The sequence below is a fragment of the Pezoporus wallicus genome, unplaced genomic scaffold (assembly GCF_028554395.1).
Source record: "Pezoporus wallicus isolate ANWC-B61680 ecotype Strahan unplaced genomic scaffold, APGP_CSIRO_Pwel_v1 contig_3952, whole genome shotgun sequence".
In the NCBI taxonomy this organism is placed as follows: domain Eukaryota; kingdom Metazoa; phylum Chordata; class Aves; order Psittaciformes; family Psittacidae; genus Pezoporus; species Pezoporus wallicus.
Window position 1 is genome coordinate 2,103,953 of NW_026635034.1, and position 22,931 is coordinate 2,126,883.

The window sequence follows — 22,931 nt, forward strand, 5'->3', positions numbered from 1 at the left end:
GGCAAAACAAGCACTGAAAGAAACACACCAAACACTCTCCCTCCCCTCCAGCCATCAGTACTCCAACCTGCCTTCGCACTGAGACCACAAAAGTCAAAGCCCTTGTCTATATCAATCAGAAAAGGACACAAATGCTTAATCAGTGACAATTTTAACATGTTTTTATCTATTCAGCTCTTCCCTTTCCCTGTTACATCGCAGGCTACAGACGCCTCTGCATTTGGGTACTTCAGCTCCTCCTGCTGCTGAACACAAGTTCTTTCCAGCTGTGCTCCCAGACTGGATGCCAGGTCCTTCAGGCCTCTCCTGCTATATTTTCCTATAAACTCTTTGCAGTCAGCCAGCTCACACTGGCTACATCCCAGACCAAAGTAAAAGAGCCTTGCAGAGGTACAGAAGATGTCTGAAGCTAGGATCAGGCTATAAGGCTGGAAATTAGGAAACACATGCTTTATGCTGGAAGTTGGCATATATATCAAGCTCAAAACATTGGACAAGTTTGCTTATTCCTTCCTGACTCCCTCCCCCCCCAATCACTTCTGAAATCAAGATAGCCTCGAGACTAGAATTTGAAGGGTTGCCTCCAGACAGAGCTCTGATTTTGGCTGGGCTCTGTGTGCAAATAACCAGTGATACCATAAAGGCCACTGCTGTAAAATGAATAAAAAACTGAACAGAAAACAGCCCTCAGACAAGCCAGCCAGAAAGAAAACAATAAGCACAAGAATAACCAGAAAGCTTTACTCTAAAAACCAAAATACATGTTTTCAAAAGCCCATGCTTGCTGCAGACTTAGGAACTGTGCAACACCACGCAAGTAATGAGTAATCTTCTCTGAAGCAAAAGTATGGCCTGGTCATAGAGCAGGACCCTGCCACATAAGGAACAGATGATGGTCCATCTCCCTACTGCTTAGAAAGAACATCAGCCCAGTAACCACGCACGTCTCTGTCCAGGAAAATTAGAAGTCAGTGCTCACAGTACCGTTTTCAGGATCTAGTTCCTGGTTTCAAAATGAATATAAAAGCTTCTCACACCAACTTTTCGGTTTTTATATTATTTTCTGGTTCTAGTTTAAAGAGGAAAGCTGGACAAGAATGAGCAGGTGGGTCATATTCTGCCTTCACAGAGCCAAATACAGGAGATGAGTGAGAATGACAGAGCTTTGGAGGGGAAAGAACCAGCTCATTGACCCGGCTTCACAAAAATCCTTTAGGAGCTCCAGTCTCACTGATAACACCATTTGTATATAATCTCCCTTTCTAGGCACCCAGCAAATCCCCTCTGGTACATCAGGGCTGCTTTCAAATCTGTCTCTTTTCCTGACACACACATACATGCCCAAAGTTCAAACTTGTTTTTGAAGCAATAAAGAGATGAGGAAAAATTGTACATTTAAATGACACGGTGAGGTGGCCAAGTGTGAAGCAAGCCTATCTCTCACATCTTTCGTTTAAAAGGATGAGACAGGACAACAGAAAGCCTGCTGCAAACCCTGTGAAGAGGTCAGCACTGAAACTGGGCCATTTGAGAAAACAACAACACACAAATAGGAAGACTCTTTGGACCTCTCCTCATTAGGCAGAGAAACCATTTTGCAGAGGCAGTCTCCCCTTGGGAAAGAGGAGAGGGCAGGGAGAAAGGCAAGTGAACCAACACGAGATTGCTGCTGTGATGCGTGACCCTGTGGCAACCGAGTGCCTCTGCTCCATGGAAGCGTCGCTGCCCATGGGGTATTGTGGGAGAAAGCCAAATACAATGAGGCAGACAAAAATGAAACCTAACAGCCCACACTGAGGGGAAAAAACAGGAGAGTGAGGGATTTTCCCCTGCGATGAGATGCTGAGGAGCACTTCAGTCCGGTCAGCCTTTCAGCCAATTTATTCAATCAGCTTACGCTATCAAGGTGGCAATTGCGTCGCTTTTGTTTCAGGACTGAACTGCTGCGGGTCAATCCACCCCAAGCAAACCTGCTTATTTGCTTCATAAATGTTCAACACATAAAGGTTATTCAGCTGTACAAATGCTGGAAATAACATGCGGGGCACTCAGGGTGAGACTCAAGACACTCAGGACAAACAAGGCTACTGAGCATTGACATGTGTGGCTCCAGCAGAGATGGCTACCAAGTCCCTTTGCTCCCAGAAAGAGAGACAGGAAAGAGGGGAGAGCTTGCCAACACACATATACGAGTGTCAATATTAATGCTGCCTAATAGTATCCTCTTCCCTTTGCAATGCCACCCTCCATGAGAGAAAGAAGAATGCTGCACTCTTGGAGACAGCTCCCACAGAGGACAATGCTATTTCTCAGCTCCCCTGAAAAATGAGGGATCTGGATGCACTGCCCATGTCTTGGGAGTCCACACAAATGTGTGATGATTCCCTTCTAGCAGCAGTGAAAAAATATACAATGTGTAATCAACAGAGAGCTGAATCATCTAGCTCAACAGCTCTTGCGCCAAAATGATTTAAAAGACATGCTGAAATCCTTCCTGCGTGCTATCTGTAATGACTGTGAAACAACCAGAAGTAGACTGGAAATCTTGTGCTGCTGCTTTCAGTGTTGTCTGAAAATGTAGCTTTACCCTCAAAAAGTAAGGGAGCGTGGAGTACATGCATAAAAAGGGTACAGTGTCTACAACAGCCCATGTGAACCCCTTCAATAGTGACATGGAGTTGCAACAGGTATTAATGCCATCAATGTACTAAGCATCTGAGATGAATCTGGGAAGGCAGCGAGAACCCCATGATTAATGTGAAAAGACTTATTTAGGACACCAATGTGCCAAATCTGCACTAAGATAACACAAAATGGTCAAATTCAAGTATAAGCAGATTTGTTTCATACAGGCAATACAGATTAAGAAACAGCTGTGGAAGTTATATTCATTTTGTCCATCCTTAACATAAGCCATTTTACCTGTATTTGTGGAAGAAAAGGTCAATATTACAGTAGAGGTCAGCTACAGCTCAGCACAAAACACCCAGGAAAACTATTTCAAAAAGTTTAATTTGCCTAAACCTATAGAGGCAAAATGTATATCTGCCTCAGCAGCAAAAATGGAAAGTATATGGCCTTTTTCCCTGCGTTGTTGCTCAGGGAAAGCTCAGTAGCCGAAAAAAGAGATGAGTTTGTGTACCCGTTAGAGAGCTCTCTCAATTTCCCCCTGTCCCCTTATTCCTGTATCTATATCTCGTCCAGCAACGTTGTTTTCTACCCCATCACGCACTCTGGCTATTCTTCTATAACCTCTTGTGCCTTCCCTAGACACCTATATTCCCCATGCACACAATTTTTCTTTCTAGCCTTTATGTTCTGCCGCAAACTGCTAGTACTGCTTCCACAGACCAGAGTTTCCTAACTAAAGATGGTTATTGATGTACAGTACTAGTGTTTTAGTGCAGTAGCAGAATCAATAAACTAGGAAATACTGCTTTGTCAGATTTTTCCTGCGCATGCTGGGAAACACTTTTTACTGCCTTTGGATGGTCACAGAGTTTTTCTTTAGAGATCACACTGGAGCATGAACTGTGTCTTCTCTAGGAAGAACTGAAGCTCTCCTACCCTCTAGTGACTGGAACAGAATAGAGCACAGGGTTGCAGCTTTTTCCCCCCTCTTCTTTGAAATAATACTTTCATGTCTCCTAAACCAGTACCATGCTTCACCATCTCTCAAATTTACTTTAAAAGATGTTAAGACACAAGCCAGTTGGGAACTGAGAGACCTGCCAGAAGGGCTTACAGCAAAAGGTCCAAAAACCCCACATATAAGAAAATGACTGAAAATGCAATGAGATATAACATACAACAACAAAAAATATTCCAATGACAGCAACCAAGACAGAATTTTGGCTATTCGGAACAAAAAGGACCAGAGTTTAAAAACCTGGCTCTCTTTGCCAAAACCCAAAGCCAACCAGAGTCAAGAGACAGCTGTGTGTGCATGCATGAGAAAAAGGGGGATCAAGCTACACTGATTGAGGGCACAATAATTTCCCGGGCTTTAGTTAAGAGCTCAGGTGCTGAACTCCTCAATTATTCCATCACTTTCTGTCATACAGCATTCAGGGATGCATGGTGGCTCTCCGTGCTGAGTGCCAAGTGAAGGGCTGTGACACCCTAGGACCAGGGCTCACCGAGCTGCCGTCCAGCCCCAAGGGCTGTACTTTGCACTTCCTCTGTTGACAAAAATATACTTGCTGGCACAGTACCTGAGAGGGTTGGCTCCTCTACGTAGCACACCACAGTTGAACTGAATCAAACAAGAGGAGGTTAATTATTCAATTTATTTAGGCACATAGCAATGTTATAAAGGGGAAAATATCAAGATGCATTTTGTTCTTGTAAGAGCCAAATTCTGCTTTTCAGAGAGTTAGACCGCACAGCTCTCGAGCTGTGTACTGGGGCCTGCAGCCTCTAGATTATTGTTATTTACTCAATAGCAAATTAGAGCTTTACACAACAAATAGAAAGCTACAGTCTGCTTCCCAAACAAATTAAAATGTAATGCAAAAACAGGACAGTACAGGAATATAAAAGTAACAGAAGCCTGCAGGGACACTACAGAAGACCGAGGGAAGCAAGTTGTGTAGACATGTAGCAACACACAAATCTTGGGAATCCTTTTACATTGCTGGTAATGAAAAATCCCCTGCTTGGTCTCCATCCCAAGCACAAAAGGAATTTCAAAATCCACAGGGCAAACAGAAGAAATACTGCCTCACAAAATTCCTCCCATTCCGAGAAGAAACCTAAACAATTAGACTAGGATCCAGAAGACCCATGCTCCACTCCAGCACCAACCACAAGCCACCTTTTGGATATCCTTAAACAACTCAAATCCTCTACAGCTCCTTTTTTTGGTTGAATTTATACCCATTTCCTCAGTGCAGACAGTTTTTCTCTGTTTCTACACCTCTTTAATGAATGGAGTCTTACTCTCTCTTGCCACCAGATGCTACCATAGCACCCACAACAAGGAAACAATTTCTCATTACATTGGAAAAAAAAAGCTCAAGCAAAGGGCATCACACCACATTAAGACAGGTTGCAACTGTACTTCAGAGCTTCCTAAGTTTACTTTCTGTTTTAGAGAGGGCACAGAGTTTTGGGAGAGGACTTTAAGAGGAAAAAAAAATATGGATTACCTTGGATGAAGTTCGTTTCTTCCGACTTGACCATCTCTACTCATGAGTCCCCACACCATTGCACCAAAGAGAAGCCAGAGAGAAGAAACAGAGGAGGAGTAAAATGGAGACAGAGGTTAGTAAAATAATTCAAACCACAGCTTGTCAAATGTGTTAAAAAAGTTTATTACTGAGTAGGGGGCTGGAACTATGACTGTATTCATCTGCCTCCCCTCCCTCACGAAATATAGCAACCGCCAAACTCAAAATACCTGCACTGCACCAAAAAAAGAGGAAATTAAAAGAAGCCATCAAGAATAAAAAGTGGAAGGACCTAGAGCCATTAGTAAGACACACAGCTTATACTTTTGGTGCCATCTGGTTCTACAGTAAGCTAATTTAGAAAGGGAAAAAAAATCATCTTACTGTTAAGTGCTAATGTAGACAGAGCCATTTCACTGTTCCGATTCCACTGGAAATGGCTGAGCAATCTGCATTTGAAATATGAGGGCTTAAAACACTGTCTTTAAAAAAATTACAGTGTGCACCCAACTCTTCTATCATCTGCACTCTGAATGTTAACTAAGCACCCAAGAGTACCAAAAGCTGCTACTTTAAACCAATGTATTTGCTGCCTCACTGGTTAAGTCCATATTAGGCCATGCCTTCCTAAAAATCCCAGAATAATTCCTGAGGCTCTTTCCCCTAAACTGCTTTTTTTTGCTAAAGAAACTTTTTGTCTTTGCTTTACCCCTTCCTGCAATCCAGTAACCATGTGTGCCAACAATCTCTTCTACAGGTTAGAGGGAGAATTCACATCCCAGATCAAAGCGATCTCATAATATAGATATATAAACACCACAATAGTGTTTTGAATGTTGTCATTAAGCTTTTAAGTAATCACATATTGAGTTACAAATAACTACACTTATTATTGAGATTTTACTACGTTCAAAAAAGCAACTATTTGAAAAATGAATAATGAATGACAGACATCCCACATTAGCTTTTCTTACTTTGCTTTCCAACCCCTTGAAACATTTATGTTTCTATAAATAATCTCACTTAGACTGGAATTCCATACCTATAATTTAATAATGTGCTGTAAACAGCAACTTTCCTACTAGACTATATAGGAGATTTGGAGGAATATTTTCTCTTTACATATGTATTACACATATTTAAAGTTAGCTCTGGTTTTAACGCTAGTCCAAGTAAATCCTGCCTTTGTTGACCAAGAACAGGACAAGTTCACCAACACAGGTATGCTTTACACTCTTGTAAGATACTAGAGTAGGAGTCTTAAAAGCTAAAACCAAAACTTCCATGTGCAGGACCTGAAATTCAAAAACTAAGAGCTTCGGTCGTGGTGGTCCCAGCCTCTGCCCAGGTTCTTCTGGGTTTCTAGCATCACTAAGTGCACCATATTTCAGCACCAGGAGCCAAGTTCTATTGAACTCAGGCACGAAACTGTCAGTGGCAAAAATCAGGGGATTTATAAGCAACATCTTACTCCCACCACCCAGTGTGCTCCTCTGCAAGACTGGTTTAAGTCTTAACATCAAATCTCTGCTTTTAGATTTCATATGGATAGACATTTATATTGTAATAAAAACAAGAAAAAAAAAACAAATAAAAAACAAGTTTAATTTGGTTGGGTTGTTTTTTTTATTTTGGTTTGTTTTGTCATTTTTGTTGTTGGTAGGTTTGGGTTTTTTTATGTGTTAAACTCCCAGGTGGAAATCAGAAAACAATATGCTCTGGAATAGCAGTCACAGCAGGCATGGTTCATACATTCACTTCAGCAACCTGCACACTGCACTGGTGGGTATCACACACGTGGTACCCAGAGAGCATTGCCACGGTGCACATCACAGCTATGAGACAAAGCATCCAGCTACAGATGTCTACACAACTTTCACCCAGTTAAAACATAAGGCTGCTTTTTTAAGTTATGATCTGTCTTGATTTCAAGATTGACTTTTGTAGGATGAAAATAAAGGTGGCATTTCCCACTAGATCAGATTATGCCAGCTCTTCCCCCACAGCCACATTCCAGCTATAAATTTGATTTCCTAAGCCACTTACATTTCTCTTGAAGTCTCCTTGCTTGATTGCTAGACTCAAGTTTAACACAATCACTCCCATGTCATCTTCTAAACTGTTGGGATCTTCCAGTTTTAAAACCTGTTCAGTAGTTCTACAAGAAAAAAAGGGGGGAAAAAAGTGCAATTATTGACTCCAGTTAACTCAGGTTGATTATTAAAGGTCACACTGAGCTGTGCAAATTTCAGCTTCTTGTCTGAAATTCCTAATATTGAGTTTAAATGTTAAAACGGGGAATCTAGAGGGTTCCTTCAGAGTTCTGACAATACAACCCCCTTCCAATAACTCAGCATAGTGTTCATATAGCATTGCTTAATACTCATAAATCTCCACATCCAGGTACACACCAAATTAAGTTACTATGACCCCAACTTCATGGGGAAGAAGAGTGACAGGGAAACTTATCCAAGTGAAAGTTCTAACACTAATGGCTGGAATTTGACTCTGGAGATATTTATTCTTGCCTTATCTCTACTTGTGTTTTATCTCCCTCTACGACTCGGTTCCCTCTCTGAAAATGGGAATGCTGGTTTTTACCTGATGGCACTACCTCACAGATAAATTCCTTAATATTTCTAGAAACTCAAATAACCACGGGAGCTGCAATAGACCCACACAGGAAGAACCGATTTTCTCCCCTGAAAAAACAGTTGCACAGCAAGGGAGTATAAAAGGGAGAACTAAAACTTGAATTCCTGGCTTCCAGCTCCACATTGAGACCAAGCAGCAGCAGACAAAAGGAGCAGGGCTTGCCTCTGCACTAAATCAGGGCCAGATGCAGCTGCTGTGGGGATGGATGGCTGCGGGGGGAGAGGCTGGAGACCCGGTGCTCACAGACAGGCAAACTGCTCCCCAGCCCAGCTACACACAGAAGAAGGCACCCCATGTTATGTAGGGCTACAAGGGGGGTCTCAACCTTCTTCCCCTTTTCTTCTTCTTCCATAAATTATTCTGGTGTAGCCCTCCCTAAGCAATGCTGCATATAGAAACTCTTATTCCTAGACATGACAAGGAAAGGGCACCTTCTGCTGAACCAGGCTCCATCCAGGCTGGATTTGAAGCTGGTACATAACGCTGGATAAAGCCTGTACACATCTTTTTATCTCAAGTGATTTCTTTTAAAATATGCTCCCCACCCTTCTATCAAAGTTTCCTTGAATAGACAAATTCCAAGCTAGAGCAAAAGCATTTCATTATTTTCCTGTTTCTCAAATAAGCTGCATTAATAACCTTTAGTTAAATAAACATATTACCTATTGAGTTCAAGTTCAGTGAGCGCTACAAATGCCGAACCCATGAAGTCTGAAGAGGTTAAATCTCGATCATACACCTGGTAGCAAAATAAAATAAATATATCTGATTTCCACATCATAATCCAGTTTTATCCCAGCCGATAACAGAACAGATATTTTAAGCTCTTTCAGTTCAATTTAGTCTTTGATAGATCAAAGCTTAGCTACAATTCAGGGATAATTTTCCAGCTACCTGCTTTAATTTGTATTTTTAACTAACTATTTAAAGAGCTTTTTGAAAGTATCTCCTTAATATTACGTAAACAGAGACATGTGCGCTGCTACGGATGCTGCCTGTTCCTTTATGCTCTGCTCGATCGCATAATGAAACACTGCACAGGAATCAGGTACTCCTGGCTACAGATGTTTTAGCAATTAGTGCTCACAACTGGTAGCTTGCGGTTCTGGTAACTGTAACGTTACTCATAATGAGAAAAGGCTTTGCTACTTGTCACGGCTGCATCCCAGGTAATAATTCTGCTCAACCCAGCCAAATTACACTCTTAAAACGTGCTTATGAAACCGCTGTTGGTTTCACTGAGTTTGCATAAGCACGGTAAGAGCGAGCAGAATTTAGCTCCCACAGCTTTAAAACGTATCCAGTCAAGGGGTTTTATTTCAACGTGGGTTTTTGCAGATGGAAAGCAAAACATGCGAGTAAAATCTGGAAAAGACATATGTGCATTTTAATTTGAAATTGCTGGAACTCTTAAAGTGGGTTGTGGTTTATGTTACGCTGCTGCAGTGAATGAAAATCAATACGTTTCTGAAGCTGAAAATCATGGCTTAAAAAAAATATTGATCTTTTAAAAATCTAAAACCCGAAACTTAAAGCTTACCTTGATCCAGAGTTTCTGATCGAGGCTCTGTATAGGCAGCACAACAGTTTCATCCCAAACTGGGTTGAGGTTCTTGTAGACTACCTTACTTTTATACAGAGTTTTCCCATTCAGTTTAAACTTCACATATGGGTCACTTGTACCTGTGATAATGAATAAAAAATAGATTATCTAGTACCCACAACCTTAAATTTTCATAGAACAATAAATAACAATAAAAATGGTAGAGACTCGTTTTATATAAACATGCATATACTTCATTACCTATATAGAAATTCTTATTTCATACAGGAAATCTATAGAACAGAACCATAAAGTTGTTTGAAAGCAGGCAACAAAAATTCTTCATCATTTGCTTGATCTCTGCTGTGTTCTTCTTAAAGAAGATTAATTAGTCTTTAATAACTTAGTTAACATTTTAATTTGGGAAAAGAGCAAACAGAAGCAGAGATGAAGGACTTTTACAAGCCAACTAACACCACAGACATTGGAAGAGAGAAAATGTGATCCTGTGATTATGAATATATAAAAAGACCAACACTCAAAAGCATCGTAACTTGGATAGGAGCTCCAAGGAAACCAGTAACAATAGCTGAAGTACCCGACAAGATTTCATCACTGCTGTGACTCGCCAATTTACTTAAAACTAAATGTGAAGTTTCAGTGAAAAACACACTGATGCTGTTCACCAGCTCAGCATGAAAACACACGCACAGAATAAACACCGTAAACAATATTCAGGTAACACGTTTTTTAATCCAAATGGCACAATTTGACGTGGTAATAATGTCCCTATTTTTATGGAGCAGATGTCCATGGACAGAGTGCGAAGCTCATACCACTCGGCAGCAATACAAAGACTTGCAGCTGTCAAAGGAAAACAGAAGAGGAAATCAACTTTTTATTATTGTTAATAAACCAGTGACATCTGCACTAACACCAACCAAACTGAGGTGTAGCAGCATATACAATTCATGATCCCAAGTGCCGCTGTTCTCTCATGTTCAATATTGTCTGTATCATTCCTTATATTTGGAATTAAACTTCCCCCCTAACAGTTCCATTTCATTCGAAGAATAACAGCTAACTCGAGGGTCCTGGCTGTCCCCCAGCCTGCAGGGTGGGCTGCTGGCAGAAAAAGACTGACTCCTACACCAGACTTTCCATCCAGAATCAATCTGAACCTGTCCTCCCTGATTCCCACAGAGATATTGGCTGACAAGCGCCTGACAGTGCAGGATAACACAGTATAAGACCAATACTCTGTCTTCTCAGTAGTTTAGTGAACAGTGAGAATGCGAAAGTCACATATTTAAACATCCAAAGCTCTAATTAGTGTTATATGAAGACAGACTTAAAATCGTAAGAAATATAGCTATATATTCGCATCTATCGGGAATTCCATAGTAAAGAACTGTGCTCCTGCAACATACAGACTTACTTTTTAGGACTTACAGAAAGTTTTTCTTATGTTTTATTTCAAAAGGGAAGAGTTGTTGAGCCTGCCCAATTCTGCACATTGAGGCTGTTTGATGCACAGGAAAATTTCAGTTGGGTTTTCAAATACTACCTGCAGCTGATCCTTTTCTTACATAGTAATGGTTGAAATCAACCCCTTTTCGGGGAAAAAAAAAAAAAATGCTGCAAACTTAAAAAGAATTTATTTTCCTTCTCCTCTAGGAAAGGATAAGGGCCTGATTCAAAGCCAGGGGGCAGCTTCTCATTGCATTTCAATGGCTTAGGGCTAGACCCTTCCCAAGAACACTTCTCAGAACTATGATTATGCTTTTACATATACAGCTTAAAGCCAGTACACAGTCCATGAGTGGCAACACATAGATAAACTGTGGCCACACAACATGGGTAGTAGCCCTCCGAGGATGCAGAAGTTAAGAAATCAAGCTTTTTGGTGTTAGTTTCTTCCAGCTCCTTTTTTCTAAAAAACAGAAGAAAAAAAGAAACTGAAAGAACTGTTTGGTTTTTATTTACAGGATAACCAGGAGCGAGCTGCATTATTAGGAATAATAGTAATAACGTCCACACCTATTCTGTTCATGAAATAGCAACTGGCTGAGACAAGGAAAACAACTGCTGAAATGAAAACACGAAGAGGGTGATGGAGGCAGGTGGTCTATGGCCATAACTCATCTGCTTTTGGCACAAAAAACCCATGAACAAGGGCAAAACCTGAACAGAGAGAGGAAAAATAGGATGCAGAGAAAGCAAACAGCCAGCAAGTTCCATAGCTGCAAGCATAAAACTCCAAGCATCCCAACTGCATTATTGCTCTGAAAGCTTTCCAGGTTGTTATACAGTAAGGGAAAATAAAGAGAGGGGGAAGGGCTGCCCAGAACTGTTCACGTGAGCCAGACTTTAGCAATCATTCTTTTATACATACATATATGTGTGTATATATATATATACACACAAACACACACATACACATAATGTCTTCCTATTTAACAATAATGTCTTTCTTTCTATTTATATATATTTCTATATTTTCTACACATTTCTATAAAAACATTGTTGCATGAAAACATGCACATACAAAAGGGGTATATATTTATATAAATATGTATTTCTGTTAAAATATATAAAAAAACGGGGAAAAAAAAAAGAGGTATAATAAAAAGAGGCCTTTAATTAAATAAGATTGCCACTCTGGGATCAAGCCTTCATGCTTGTCAGCTTACTCTCAAAATAAACATCTCAAAGCGGGGCCTCAGTGGTGTCACTTACTCCGGCAAGGCACACTGGGTAATCCCTCGCTATCTTGACAGCTACATAATGTTCAAACTGTTTCACGGGTGAGCTGCAGCACTTGGGCGAAAGAAAATATTAATGCCAGGAATTAATAGAAAAGGGGATGATGGTTTACAAAAGCCAAACAAGGGAAAGGTGTCAAGTTAGTACCGGTGTTAATTGTTAGGGAAAATAATTGCGGTGGGGAGCGGGCTTTGGCGGCGCTCGCCTGTCGGGCTGTCACAGGGGTAACATCTCAACTAGGCAGGCAAGGGGAAAGGGGCCGGCAGTGCGGGAGCACGGCTCCCGGATCATACAAATGACGGGCTGACATCTCTGTGCCAGCAAACAGACGAACCTTCACCTCTGTGAAGAAGCCGGCACACACCAGGGTTCCATGGCAGGAGCTGGGGTAGACCTGATGGCCAAGAGGGAAACGATGGGGGTGATGATACAAAGGCTTCCCTTAAGTTGCTGTTGGGATGTTGATGAAGCTCCTGGGTCACTGTGTCCATTCCTGGTTTTCTTTATAGTACACAGGTAATCAAAATAGGTCATAAAGGAGACAGGGAATGAGAAATAAGCTAGATGACAAGCTTCACCTGATGGGATGAACAGCACAGACTGCAAATTAACTGCATTTGAGTTCAAGGCTTGAAGTCTAGATTCAAGATCAGAAAGATGTCTGGATCTATTAAAAAACTATTTATTATAGACAGTCTACAACCTAGCCAGAAAAGCCTAGTGATTTTAGGCATGAGCTGATCTAAAGAAGGATTTTTGCTTATAGTTTTCCTTTAAACATAACAGAAGTTGAGAAATTTCTGAAGACATCAGACTATTAAAAAAAGCTTTCCAGCAGCCATTTCCTACTACAGACAAACAAGTCAACAGTTTCTAAGCACATGCACCCAGGCTCCTCTGGCATGCAAGGTCTGAACCTGTTCATCTCGGTCACAACAACTGTAACAATGTTGAGGGAGTCACACAAGAAGACCAATTATTCTTGAAGCCAGCTGAGAATTTAGCCAGAAAAAAATTCCTCTCTAGTGGGAAAGGCAATGTGTAACGCTTTAAGGTTAACTTAAACGTTATGCAAGGACAAGAAGGTTCTCACACAGTAAAATGCATGGACAAAACATATAAACCAAAGAAGATTACCTACTTTTTAGCCTGAAAAAAGTCCAGTAAAAGGAAAGGATTACTTCTAAAAAACAACACTGCATCAGCTGGGCCTGTTTTCCCATTAGAGAAAGAACATACACACCTCAACAGGGATGCTCCCTTGAGTTCATTTGTATAATACCTATTTTACTTCTATTTTCTAACACTAAGCAGTGCAGGCAGACCAACCATCAGCTAAAATGTGAGGCAGCTTCAGGGAACAAAAGTTGCTGGGACACAGCAGCAGGAGAGGGTTCAGCAGCCCAAGAAACTGTTAATGGTGCTTTTAAATGGATACTGCTGCCCTCTAGCAGCTACCGAGGGATGCATCACATCAACCGTGTGTAATACTACTACAGACTTAATTAAAACAAAACCAAACCAAACCAAAACCAGAAGACCAGATATCATTTCAAGCCACACACTGTTTTACAGGAGTAAACTTACTGGAAATGTAGCATATGAAACAAGTCTCGTTACATAAATAAATAATAAAAAATTACCACCAAGTTGCCTTAAAATCCTGGGGAAAAATATCAAAGAACAGCGTGAAATATAATCTAGGCCATCTTAAGTTTTGGTTAAAACCTAGATTTTAATCTGAAGAAGGAAATGAAGGATTTCTTTTATATGCACGTAAAGAATACATTTCTTCAAGTCTTCCTAGAAATAGAATTACCGGAGTTATTTACAACAAGGAGTAAAAGACATTTTAAAATGGAACACGCATTTTTCTTCTTAAGCGGAAAACCGCTGTATTCTTGTAGTGAAATAGCTGGGATCAAGGCTTAGAGGGGAAATCAGAGAGAAAAAGTATTCTGCTGGCAGGAAATTCAGGTAATTTTGGAAAGTTTTGTGCCCAGTTAGTTTTATGTGGCCAGATAGAAGTGAAACATTGTTTGGAAACAAGCATCGCCAACAGGTTCCAAGGGAAAATAAACCAACTAACAAGAAAGAAAGCAACACAAACCCGCCACAACAAAAAACAATAAACAAAAAAGACCAGCGAAGTATACAGTACATGTAAACATGCAGTTGATAGGTTAAAAAGATAGGGGAAAAAGCCTGAACCACACAGAAGTAGATACAGCATGCTCTATGCAAGACACATAGGAAATGGTGTTTTAAAAATACTAAAGGAACAAGGAAAAACCACCAGACTCTACCAAAACACCATGCGATGCACAAGAGGGAAAGAATAACACAAAGAACAGATGATGGCAAGATTAGTCCCACTGAACACCGTATTCCCAGTCAGGGCTTATGAAGGCACAGGAGGGCACAAGGACAGGGCACATCTCTGTTTTAGACAGCACTGAGGACCTTCAGTGTAATGTAGCTGCATCTTCTTGCATTCTCAGTCTTTGGCCTAAGAAAATCTCCTTACAGGGATCCCAGAAAGATGCAGTGAAAGCTGTTAAAGCAGAGATAGTTCGGACAGTTTAAGAAACCTGTGCTCTGAATTACAATTGCCCACAAAAGAAGAAACATAGGGTATTCTCTGGGGCCTATGTGTCCTCCTCCTCTGCTGCCATCTTTACAGCTCTTAATTTAACATTAATTCACCAAATATAGCTACAAAATATAATGGATTAATTGCTCTTGTTTGACTCAATCTATTTTCCTGAGGTTCCTGACTTAGTGCATTCATTCCTCGTGGCCAGACCAGGAGGGATGCTCACAGGCATCACGATGCATTAGGGCAAAGTTTCAGCCACACACATTGCAATTCCAGAAACTGGATTTGGCACAGACAAGTGCTTGCAGCACAAGCAGAGCTACACGAGATCCAGAAAACATCAAAATAAGTACCCAGCACCATTCAAATTCTTAGCAGTTGTAAATTAGCCATGATTACGCCTTTCAAAAATAAGTGTGAAAAGTTGCCTAATACATCTCAATAATTAATAAATTTGAAGGACTAATGATCTAATTGCAGATACCCTCAAAACAGAGGAAGCCTAAATTAATCAGCATGTTTGCAGGGAGCGATTCAGCCTAATTGCTCTGAGCATTTGCTTTCCAAACAATGGACTTGCTCTAAGCTGACAAACACCCAGCCCAGCACAAACACATCCCGTTCTCCAGCACCCTGGTGTCAGCGTGGACCCAGGCAGTGGATAGCCCAGAGCTATGAGTGGTGGGCTACTGTGGGTTCATTACTGCTTAAAGGTGAAAGTACATGCTATTGTGTCCTTTTTCTTTCATTTTATTTTGTCCTTGGGAGACTGAGTTTTGGCACAGCTCATACTAATGCTAGGAGCTGCCCAGCTGCCCATAATGCAGTAAAGCCAGCTTCAGGAGCCACTCACACAAGCAAAGCCAGCAGCATGAGCCCACTGGGACCCTCTGGAGTGTGGGGTGCTGGTGTGAGAGCAGACGATGTGCTCTGGATGGGGAGGTGGGATGCACCCAGCGAGATGACAGCATGCTCTGCACTACTTCAGCCAACCCACCCTGCTCCCTCAGTGTGCAGCTGCCTGTATCATGAGAGGAAAGAAATGAGAGCAAAACCAAAGTGCAGCAACAGGCAACAGCAAAGGAAACCTGAAAAAGAAAGAAACAGAGATGGGGCACAAAGGTCCTGTAAAGTGCTAGAAAACACAAAACCATGTGGAAAAAGAGACACAAGAAAAATTCAAGCTGGAGCAATGAGGCTGAGGTGGGGGGAATAAAAGACAGCAACCACAGCCACTCACCAGCTGACATCAAATCTGAGAAACATATTTCTTGTAACCACACCGTTTAACAGATGAAAGGATATACTCATACTTTGAAAGCACAGGATTTGGAAACGGGGTGCTCCTCACCCTTACAGGCACTCAAACCCCAGTTTCTGTTTTTTCTTACAGCCAGGTTTGTCAACTCAGTGACGGTAACACTTCCTTATGGCTGCAGCATCACGTGCTGCTCGGTGTCACAGCATCACCATTGTGAACAGGTGACTTGTGCAGGCACAATCAGAGCATCTCAGAGCCGTAAGGGAGCAAGACATTTCAGGTTTCATTAGGCTACCCAAAACAAACATGAGCCATTGCCCTGCCCTATCAAGGTGAGCCAGCAGGTCACAATGGGCTCCAGCCTCTCCCAGTTCAAAGCATGTGGAAGTGGAAGCTGCGACGTTCATCCAAAAAAAAAGTCTCAATGGGGCCATAAAACCACTAAGGGTGCAACAAACTGACAGCATTTAGAGCACTGGTAATTCAGAATGCTTAATAATTTTAAACCAGATAATTATTTCTCTTTTCTGCAGAAGTACTTACAGTATTAAAACTACATAGATCGCAAACTCCTCACCATCACCAAGATACATCTACTATTAGTAATACTATAACAAGTATACTATAAATAGCCCAAACTTTTGCTATTGTGTATATAAACACACAGATCCATAACCTTCAGTGAAGAGAAAAATAGGAGAGAGTAGATGTTAACAGGAATAATACGAAGGGGGGGGTAACAAAAATCTGGTAAACTAAAGGAGGAATTTAAATCACACCAAAGGGAACATATGCTGGAAAGAGCAGTACATAGTGAGGCAAAAAGTCTGGAAAAATATCTGGAAAGTTGGGAAAAAGTAAAGCCACATGTTGGTCTTATAGCTTGCAGTTATGAGCAGAACTACGAGTCACCTTTGTTCAACCAAGTGTAATTAATTCCTACTTAACAACTGTTATGCATATAATGAGTTAATTTGTAGAGTAGAACAAGGAGTTTCCAATGGTAGAAATATTTCTCCTTTGCCACATACCTTAGATTTATCTTCATATGTTGCTATACACACATGGGTGTATACTTCTTACACTGGGAAAAAACAGAGGCGGAGACAAAGACAGAAAGCTAGACCAAGAGACTTTGCTCAAATTTTGAGTACTTATCATGTTATAGCATCGTATCATAGAACAGACTGGATTGGAAAGGACCTTAAAGCTCCTTCAGTTCCAACCGCCTGTCACAGGCAGGGACACCTCACACTAGACCAGGTTGTTACAAGTCCCTTCCAACCTGGCATTGAACGCCATCAGAGATGGGGCAGCTACGGCTTCTCCGGGCACCCTGTGTGAGCACCTCACCCACCCACAGAGCAAAGAATTTCTTCCTATTATCTAATTTAAATCCACCCATTTCCAGTTTAAAGCCTTCCCCCCTTGTCCTACCACTATGTACCATTGTAAAAAGCCGCCCTCCAGATTTCTTATAGGCCTCTTTAGGTATTGGAAGGCTGCTCTAAGGTTTCCCAAGAAACTTGCTTGTCACCTCTTACACTAAAAGTTGTTATAGAGCTGGAAGACACAGCAGAGACATCAAGGAATGGTTTGGGTTGGAAAGCACCTTAGACCGCATCTTGTTCTAACAGCAGGGACACCTCCCACTACATCGGGTTGCTTCAAGCCCCATCCAACCCTGTAAGCAATTAAACGCAACTAAAGCTGCTGCATCCCCTCCCAGCTCTGAAGCTCTGCCGTTAAGGGCAGCAGACGCCGGCAGCGGCAAGCTCGGGGAGGAGGGAGCGGGGGCCGCTGCTCCCCGGCCGCGCTGCGGGCTCGGCGGGGAACCGCCACGAGAGGGCATCAGCCACCCGTGCTGGGCTTGAGCGATGCGAGCAGTGGTACCTTGAAACTGAACCTGAGAGACAAGGACAGGACACTGCGCCTGGGTGCCATTTCCTTAGTTAAGAAGATACATAACTTACACCCCAAAAAAGACCTAAACTGATTGCTTGATGATTGCTTTGAGACTTCCCCCCCAGCAATTGCTGATAGCATAATAACTGAATATTAAAGTTTAGGACATTTACAAAACTTAGATTAACCCGGGTTAACCTAAGGATTAGGTCAGCATTCAACTAAGGATGCTGGCACACACTCTGCACTCAGTCCATGGTTTTCATGTGAAGATTTTGTTATTTAACATACAGCATGCTCCACACAGTACCTGGAGTTAGTTCCCAGCCAAGATGTTACCACTAGATGTGACTGCTTTATTCAACTAACAGCAGGACACTGTTACTCTTACCTATGAACTCCAACGCTCTGCTACCACTCCCACCTAACAACAGCATTTTTGCGCTTGCACACACTAGGCTTCTAACTCAAATACACACATAAAACTCAGGACACAACCCACTGGAGAGCTCCCAGTGCCCCCAGAAAACCATGGGAAGAGGGACTGAAACCCTTTCCCAGCTGTGTCAGGCCGCACTGCTTAGTTAGCACTAGGAGTTTGCTATTCCCAAAATGTGAATGAGGATGACTTGGCCTCCAGCCCAAGCTACAGTCTGACTTGCAGGACATGTTCCTATATTCAGATTATTTAGAGTAGGCTGGTATACCCCAGCACAACGGCTATATCCAGCATTGTGGTCGGGGAAGACAGGGAAAGTCGCATTCTCCCAGCCCACAAGTTTACTCTGAGGTTTTCTCACACAGGAGAGATGAGCAAAGCCAACAACTTCCCATTTCTGAAAGCACATTGCAAAATGCACAGTGGTTGCAAGCAAAGATCCTAAGTAACCAGGATGACTTCAGAGACCTATAAAGATGTACATCAGCAGCATGTTTTAAGTAGCCACCACTGCAACATGATGATGACTGAAGAATAAACATTAAACCAGTATTTTCCCCCTTCCCAGTGCTGGGGGAGGAAGCAGGAATTTTACTGAATGATGCATCACCTCACGTACTTAGTTTGCTAAATGAGCAGTCATTTGCCACAAAGCACAGAGCAACATCAAAATGCTTTTTTCTCCTTGCTTACATTGTTTCACTGTGTTGTCCAATGCTTCACCAAGACAAGCATTTGCTTTCTTACACAACAAAACATAGCCCAGAGCAAACTATAATTTGTCTCCTTTAGAAATATTACTCTACTAGAATTGCTCACTTTTAGCATCTTTTCCATAGAGACACCTAGATGTGTCCTGGCTTGTGCTGCCTTCCTAGTAAATCCAATTAACTGCTACACTGTTAGGAAATACATGCTTCAGTTTAACAAGTAAAGAACTTAATCTAAGTACTTGTCATGGTTTAAGCCCAGCCTGACAACTAAATACCATGCAACAGCTTCCTCACTCCCCTGCCCACATTGGGATGGGGAGAAATGGGAATAAAGATAAAACTCATGGGTAGAGATAAGAATAAGCTTAATAATTTAATAATAATAATTATGATGATGAAAAAGGGAGAGACAGAGGAATAAAACCCAAGGGAAAAAACAAAACAAGTGATGCACAACATAACTGCTCACCACCGGCAAACTGATGCTCAGCCAGTCCCTGAGCAGCAACCAGCTATTCTGGACCAACTCATCCCAGTTTATACACTGAGCATTTCATTCTATGGTATGGAATATCCCTTTAGCTAGTTGGGGTCAGCTGTCCTGGCTCTGCTCCCTCCTATCTTTTTGTGCACCTCCTCATTGACAGAGCATTAAAAACTGGAAAGTCCTTGATTTAGGGTAAGTGCTACTGAGCAACAACTAAAACATCGGTGTCATCAACTGCATTCCCATAGTAAATCCAAAACACAGCACTGTACCAGCTACTAGGAAGAAAATTAGCTATTCCAGAAGAAACCAGGACAGTACTCATTCACTCATTCTAAAAGCTAAGAGGAAAAACAAGCCTATACTCAGCCAAGAGTTACTGTTTCATGAAGACATGAAGAACCAGCATGGAAAAAGTTGACCAAGATAACAGATAATAGAAATCCCAACAACAAGCACCACATGTGAGAAGTTTTCCAAATCCAGATGGATCCCTGCAGATGCAAACCTTCACAAGCCTTTAGGCTGTGCAAGCTTATTTGCTTTAAAACCTTATGAGTAAACCCTATTTCTTCATCTCAAAAAAAACCAAATTGCTCATCTATTTTGCAATGCAAACACAACAGAACTGTTTCCACATACAGAAAGATACGAAATAAGGAATAAGTGTAAAATGCAGAGAGAGTGGACATATGGAAGAGTTCTGACAGGTTCAGACTGAAGGTTCTGAAGCAGCCACAGAACCTCTGGCAGGATAGCCCTCAACAGCAAGCAGAGAAACTACCAGCTGGTTGCTCATAAGCACTTTTACTCCCAGTTGCAACAGCCTGAAGAAGAGCCAGGCTAACAGCAACAGGCACTTCCCCACAGTTTATCCAGGAGTTCCCCAAATACTTTCCAATTTATGTGCTATGTCTTTTGGGGGTGGGTTTTGGGATTTTTTTTTTTTTTTTTGGCACGTTGTCATACTTAAATTGCATCCCAGATTAGAGGGGATTGTTGTGTTACAAGCCCTGTTCCTATGGTTTCCCCGCCAATAAAATCTTTGCAGATAACTCTTTGCAAAAGCACTCTTAGAGCAGCTCCACCATTTAACAGATTTCAACGTATTCTTTGGCCTTTTTTATTTTGTTTGTTTGGTTTTGGGGTTTGGTTTTTCTTAAGCTCAGATAGAATTTCTCCAGGTTATTGACTCTGCAGTTCCTGAATAGGTGCAGATGCCAAATCCAGCCAAGAAGGTGCTTTGCAGCTGCACAGCAGGCAGGAGGAGCAGCTGTCTCCCCTGTGTACCCAAGGTGGATCAACCCAATGGTTGAGTGCTCTGACCTGCACAAGTGATATAAATCAGTGACTTGTTGCATCAGAGATGAATAGAAGCCAAGTGCTGCCAAACTGAAGTGACTGATAGGAGAGCTGTGTGAATTTCAGAGGAAATGAGCTGAAAGGTGGGGCTCACCACAGCGATCTCTGATAACCAGGTTCCGGCCTTCCTTCAGGTGGATGGTCAGCAGGTAAGCAAAGGGGTTGGGCAGGTCACCCAAGCAATCGTTTGCTTCCTCTAGAACCTAAGGAGAGCAAAGAAATTGGTCACTGCTGTGCACCTCCTGAAGTGGCCCATGAATGAAGCAGGTGTTCTCTTGGTTTTGCAGAGACAAAGTTCTTGTCTTTCCTTATAGAAATTTTTACAGAAAGAAGGAAAAAGAAAGCTATTTCTTTGCCAGGCTTTGTTTAGCAAATGGCTAATTATGAGCATCAGGTACCTTCAACAAAGCAAGGGGTAACCCAAGAGGGGTTATACCTGAAGGCGAGTAGTAATATTAACAATCGCAAATGCATGCTAACCATTCTACGATTCTATGCAGTCTTCCAAATCCTACCAACTTTCTGCACTATTATTTTTTAACTGTTTCTTGTGCATTCATAGACTATCTCAAGTTGGAAGCAACCCATGAGGATCATCAATTTCATTCATACTCCTCAATGGCCTCATAAGGAAGTGCACGTTTCACATAGCTGTTGAGAGGACAGCATTTCTTTACCCAGTTCAAAAGAGAGAAACACAGCAGTAGGCAGTGTTGGCTGTGAGATCTTGCAGTAAAACTCAGGAAGTTTCTTGTTCATGCGAGATGCTGAGAGGTTACACACCTCAGCATCATCCAGCAAAAACAGCCTCTGGACAGCACTTGAGATGTTATCAGAGGGCAAAGGTAGAGAAGTTCATCTGGATTAAGCAAACACGCATCATATGCAAAATGTGTGTCAAAACTGCCAATGCCTTTTCACACTGCCCTCAAACTGTTCTTGTCTGACAAACCCTACAGCCACGTTCAGGTACTTGCTGTCTTTATTTTAATCCACTTTGTTCTTGGGCTGCTAGTTAAGTATTTATCCTGATGTTTTCATCCATTAGCAGTACAATATAGATATTATAGACTACTTCAAAATATCCAGAACTTTTGGGTCTATTTGAAGCATTAGCAAGTGCTTTGCACTACTGAAAAAAAAAACAAACAAACCAAACCCAAAAAAAACCTAAAACCACAAAAAACACCATTAAACAAAATCATAGTTTAAGCCCAGCTGGTAACTCAGAACCATGCAGCCACTTGCTCAAGTCCCCCTCCTTCTTCCCCCATCTTGCCCCCAGAAGGATGGGGAGGAGAATTGAAAGAATGTAACTCCCACAGGTTGAGATAAGAGCAGTCCAGTAACTAAGGTATAACACAAACCACTACTGCTACCACCAGTAATAATAATGATGATAAGGGAAATAACAAGCAAAGAGAATACAACCGCTCACCACTCGCTGACCAATACCCAGCCTGACCGAACAGTGATCTAACCCTTCCAGGTAACTGCCCCCAGTTCTACATCCTGGGAATGATGTGCTGTGATACGGAATACTCCTTTGGCTAGTTTGGGTCAGGTGTCCTGTCTCTGCTTCCTCCCGGTTTCCCCTCTTCCTTGGCAGAGCATGAGATTCAGAAAATCCTTGCTCAGAGTAAACATTACTGAGCAACAATTAAAAACATCGGTGTTATCAGTGTTGTTCTCAGGCTGAGAGTCAAAACCACAGCACTGCACCAGCTAAGGAGAAAAATGACTGCTACTGCTGAACTCAGGACAATACCACACTGGGGAAACCTATAGAAGGTTTCTTCACCTGATGGGGTTTTTAATTTGTAGGAAGTAAAGAACCTAAAGCTAAAGTTGTGCTTCTGATCAAGTTTCAAAATGCTTTAAAATGAAAGGCCTTACCATGTGATCATCAAAAATCTGAGATGATGTGGAAGAGTCTAAATCCATTTCTCCACACGGGTACTATAAAACAACAACAAAAAAATACAACGAATTAGACGACAATAACTTAAGGATCCAGGTTAGTTACAACA

At 41.7% G+C, this 22,931-nt stretch overlaps 1 protein-coding gene across 1 annotated transcript in view; it reads right to left on the minus strand.

The window, feature by feature from the left end:
* Positions 1-22,931, minus strand: part of MCTP2 (multiple C2 and transmembrane domain containing 2) — a 106,379-nt gene that overhangs the window by 77,200 nt on the left and 6,248 nt on the right. The window contains exons 2-7 of the mRNA XM_057418149.1: positions 22,798-22,860; positions 20,996-21,104; positions 9,367-9,509; positions 8,489-8,565; positions 7,218-7,329; positions 5,151-5,186 (exon numbers count right to left, since the gene is read on the minus strand). Of these exons, the coding sequence (XP_057274132.1) occupies positions 5,151-5,186; positions 7,218-7,329; positions 8,489-8,565; positions 9,367-9,509; positions 20,996-21,104; positions 22,798-22,860 (540 nt within the window). The remainder of the gene's footprint in view (positions 1-5,150; positions 5,187-7,217; positions 7,330-8,488; positions 8,566-9,366; positions 9,510-20,995; positions 21,105-22,797; positions 22,861-22,931) is intronic.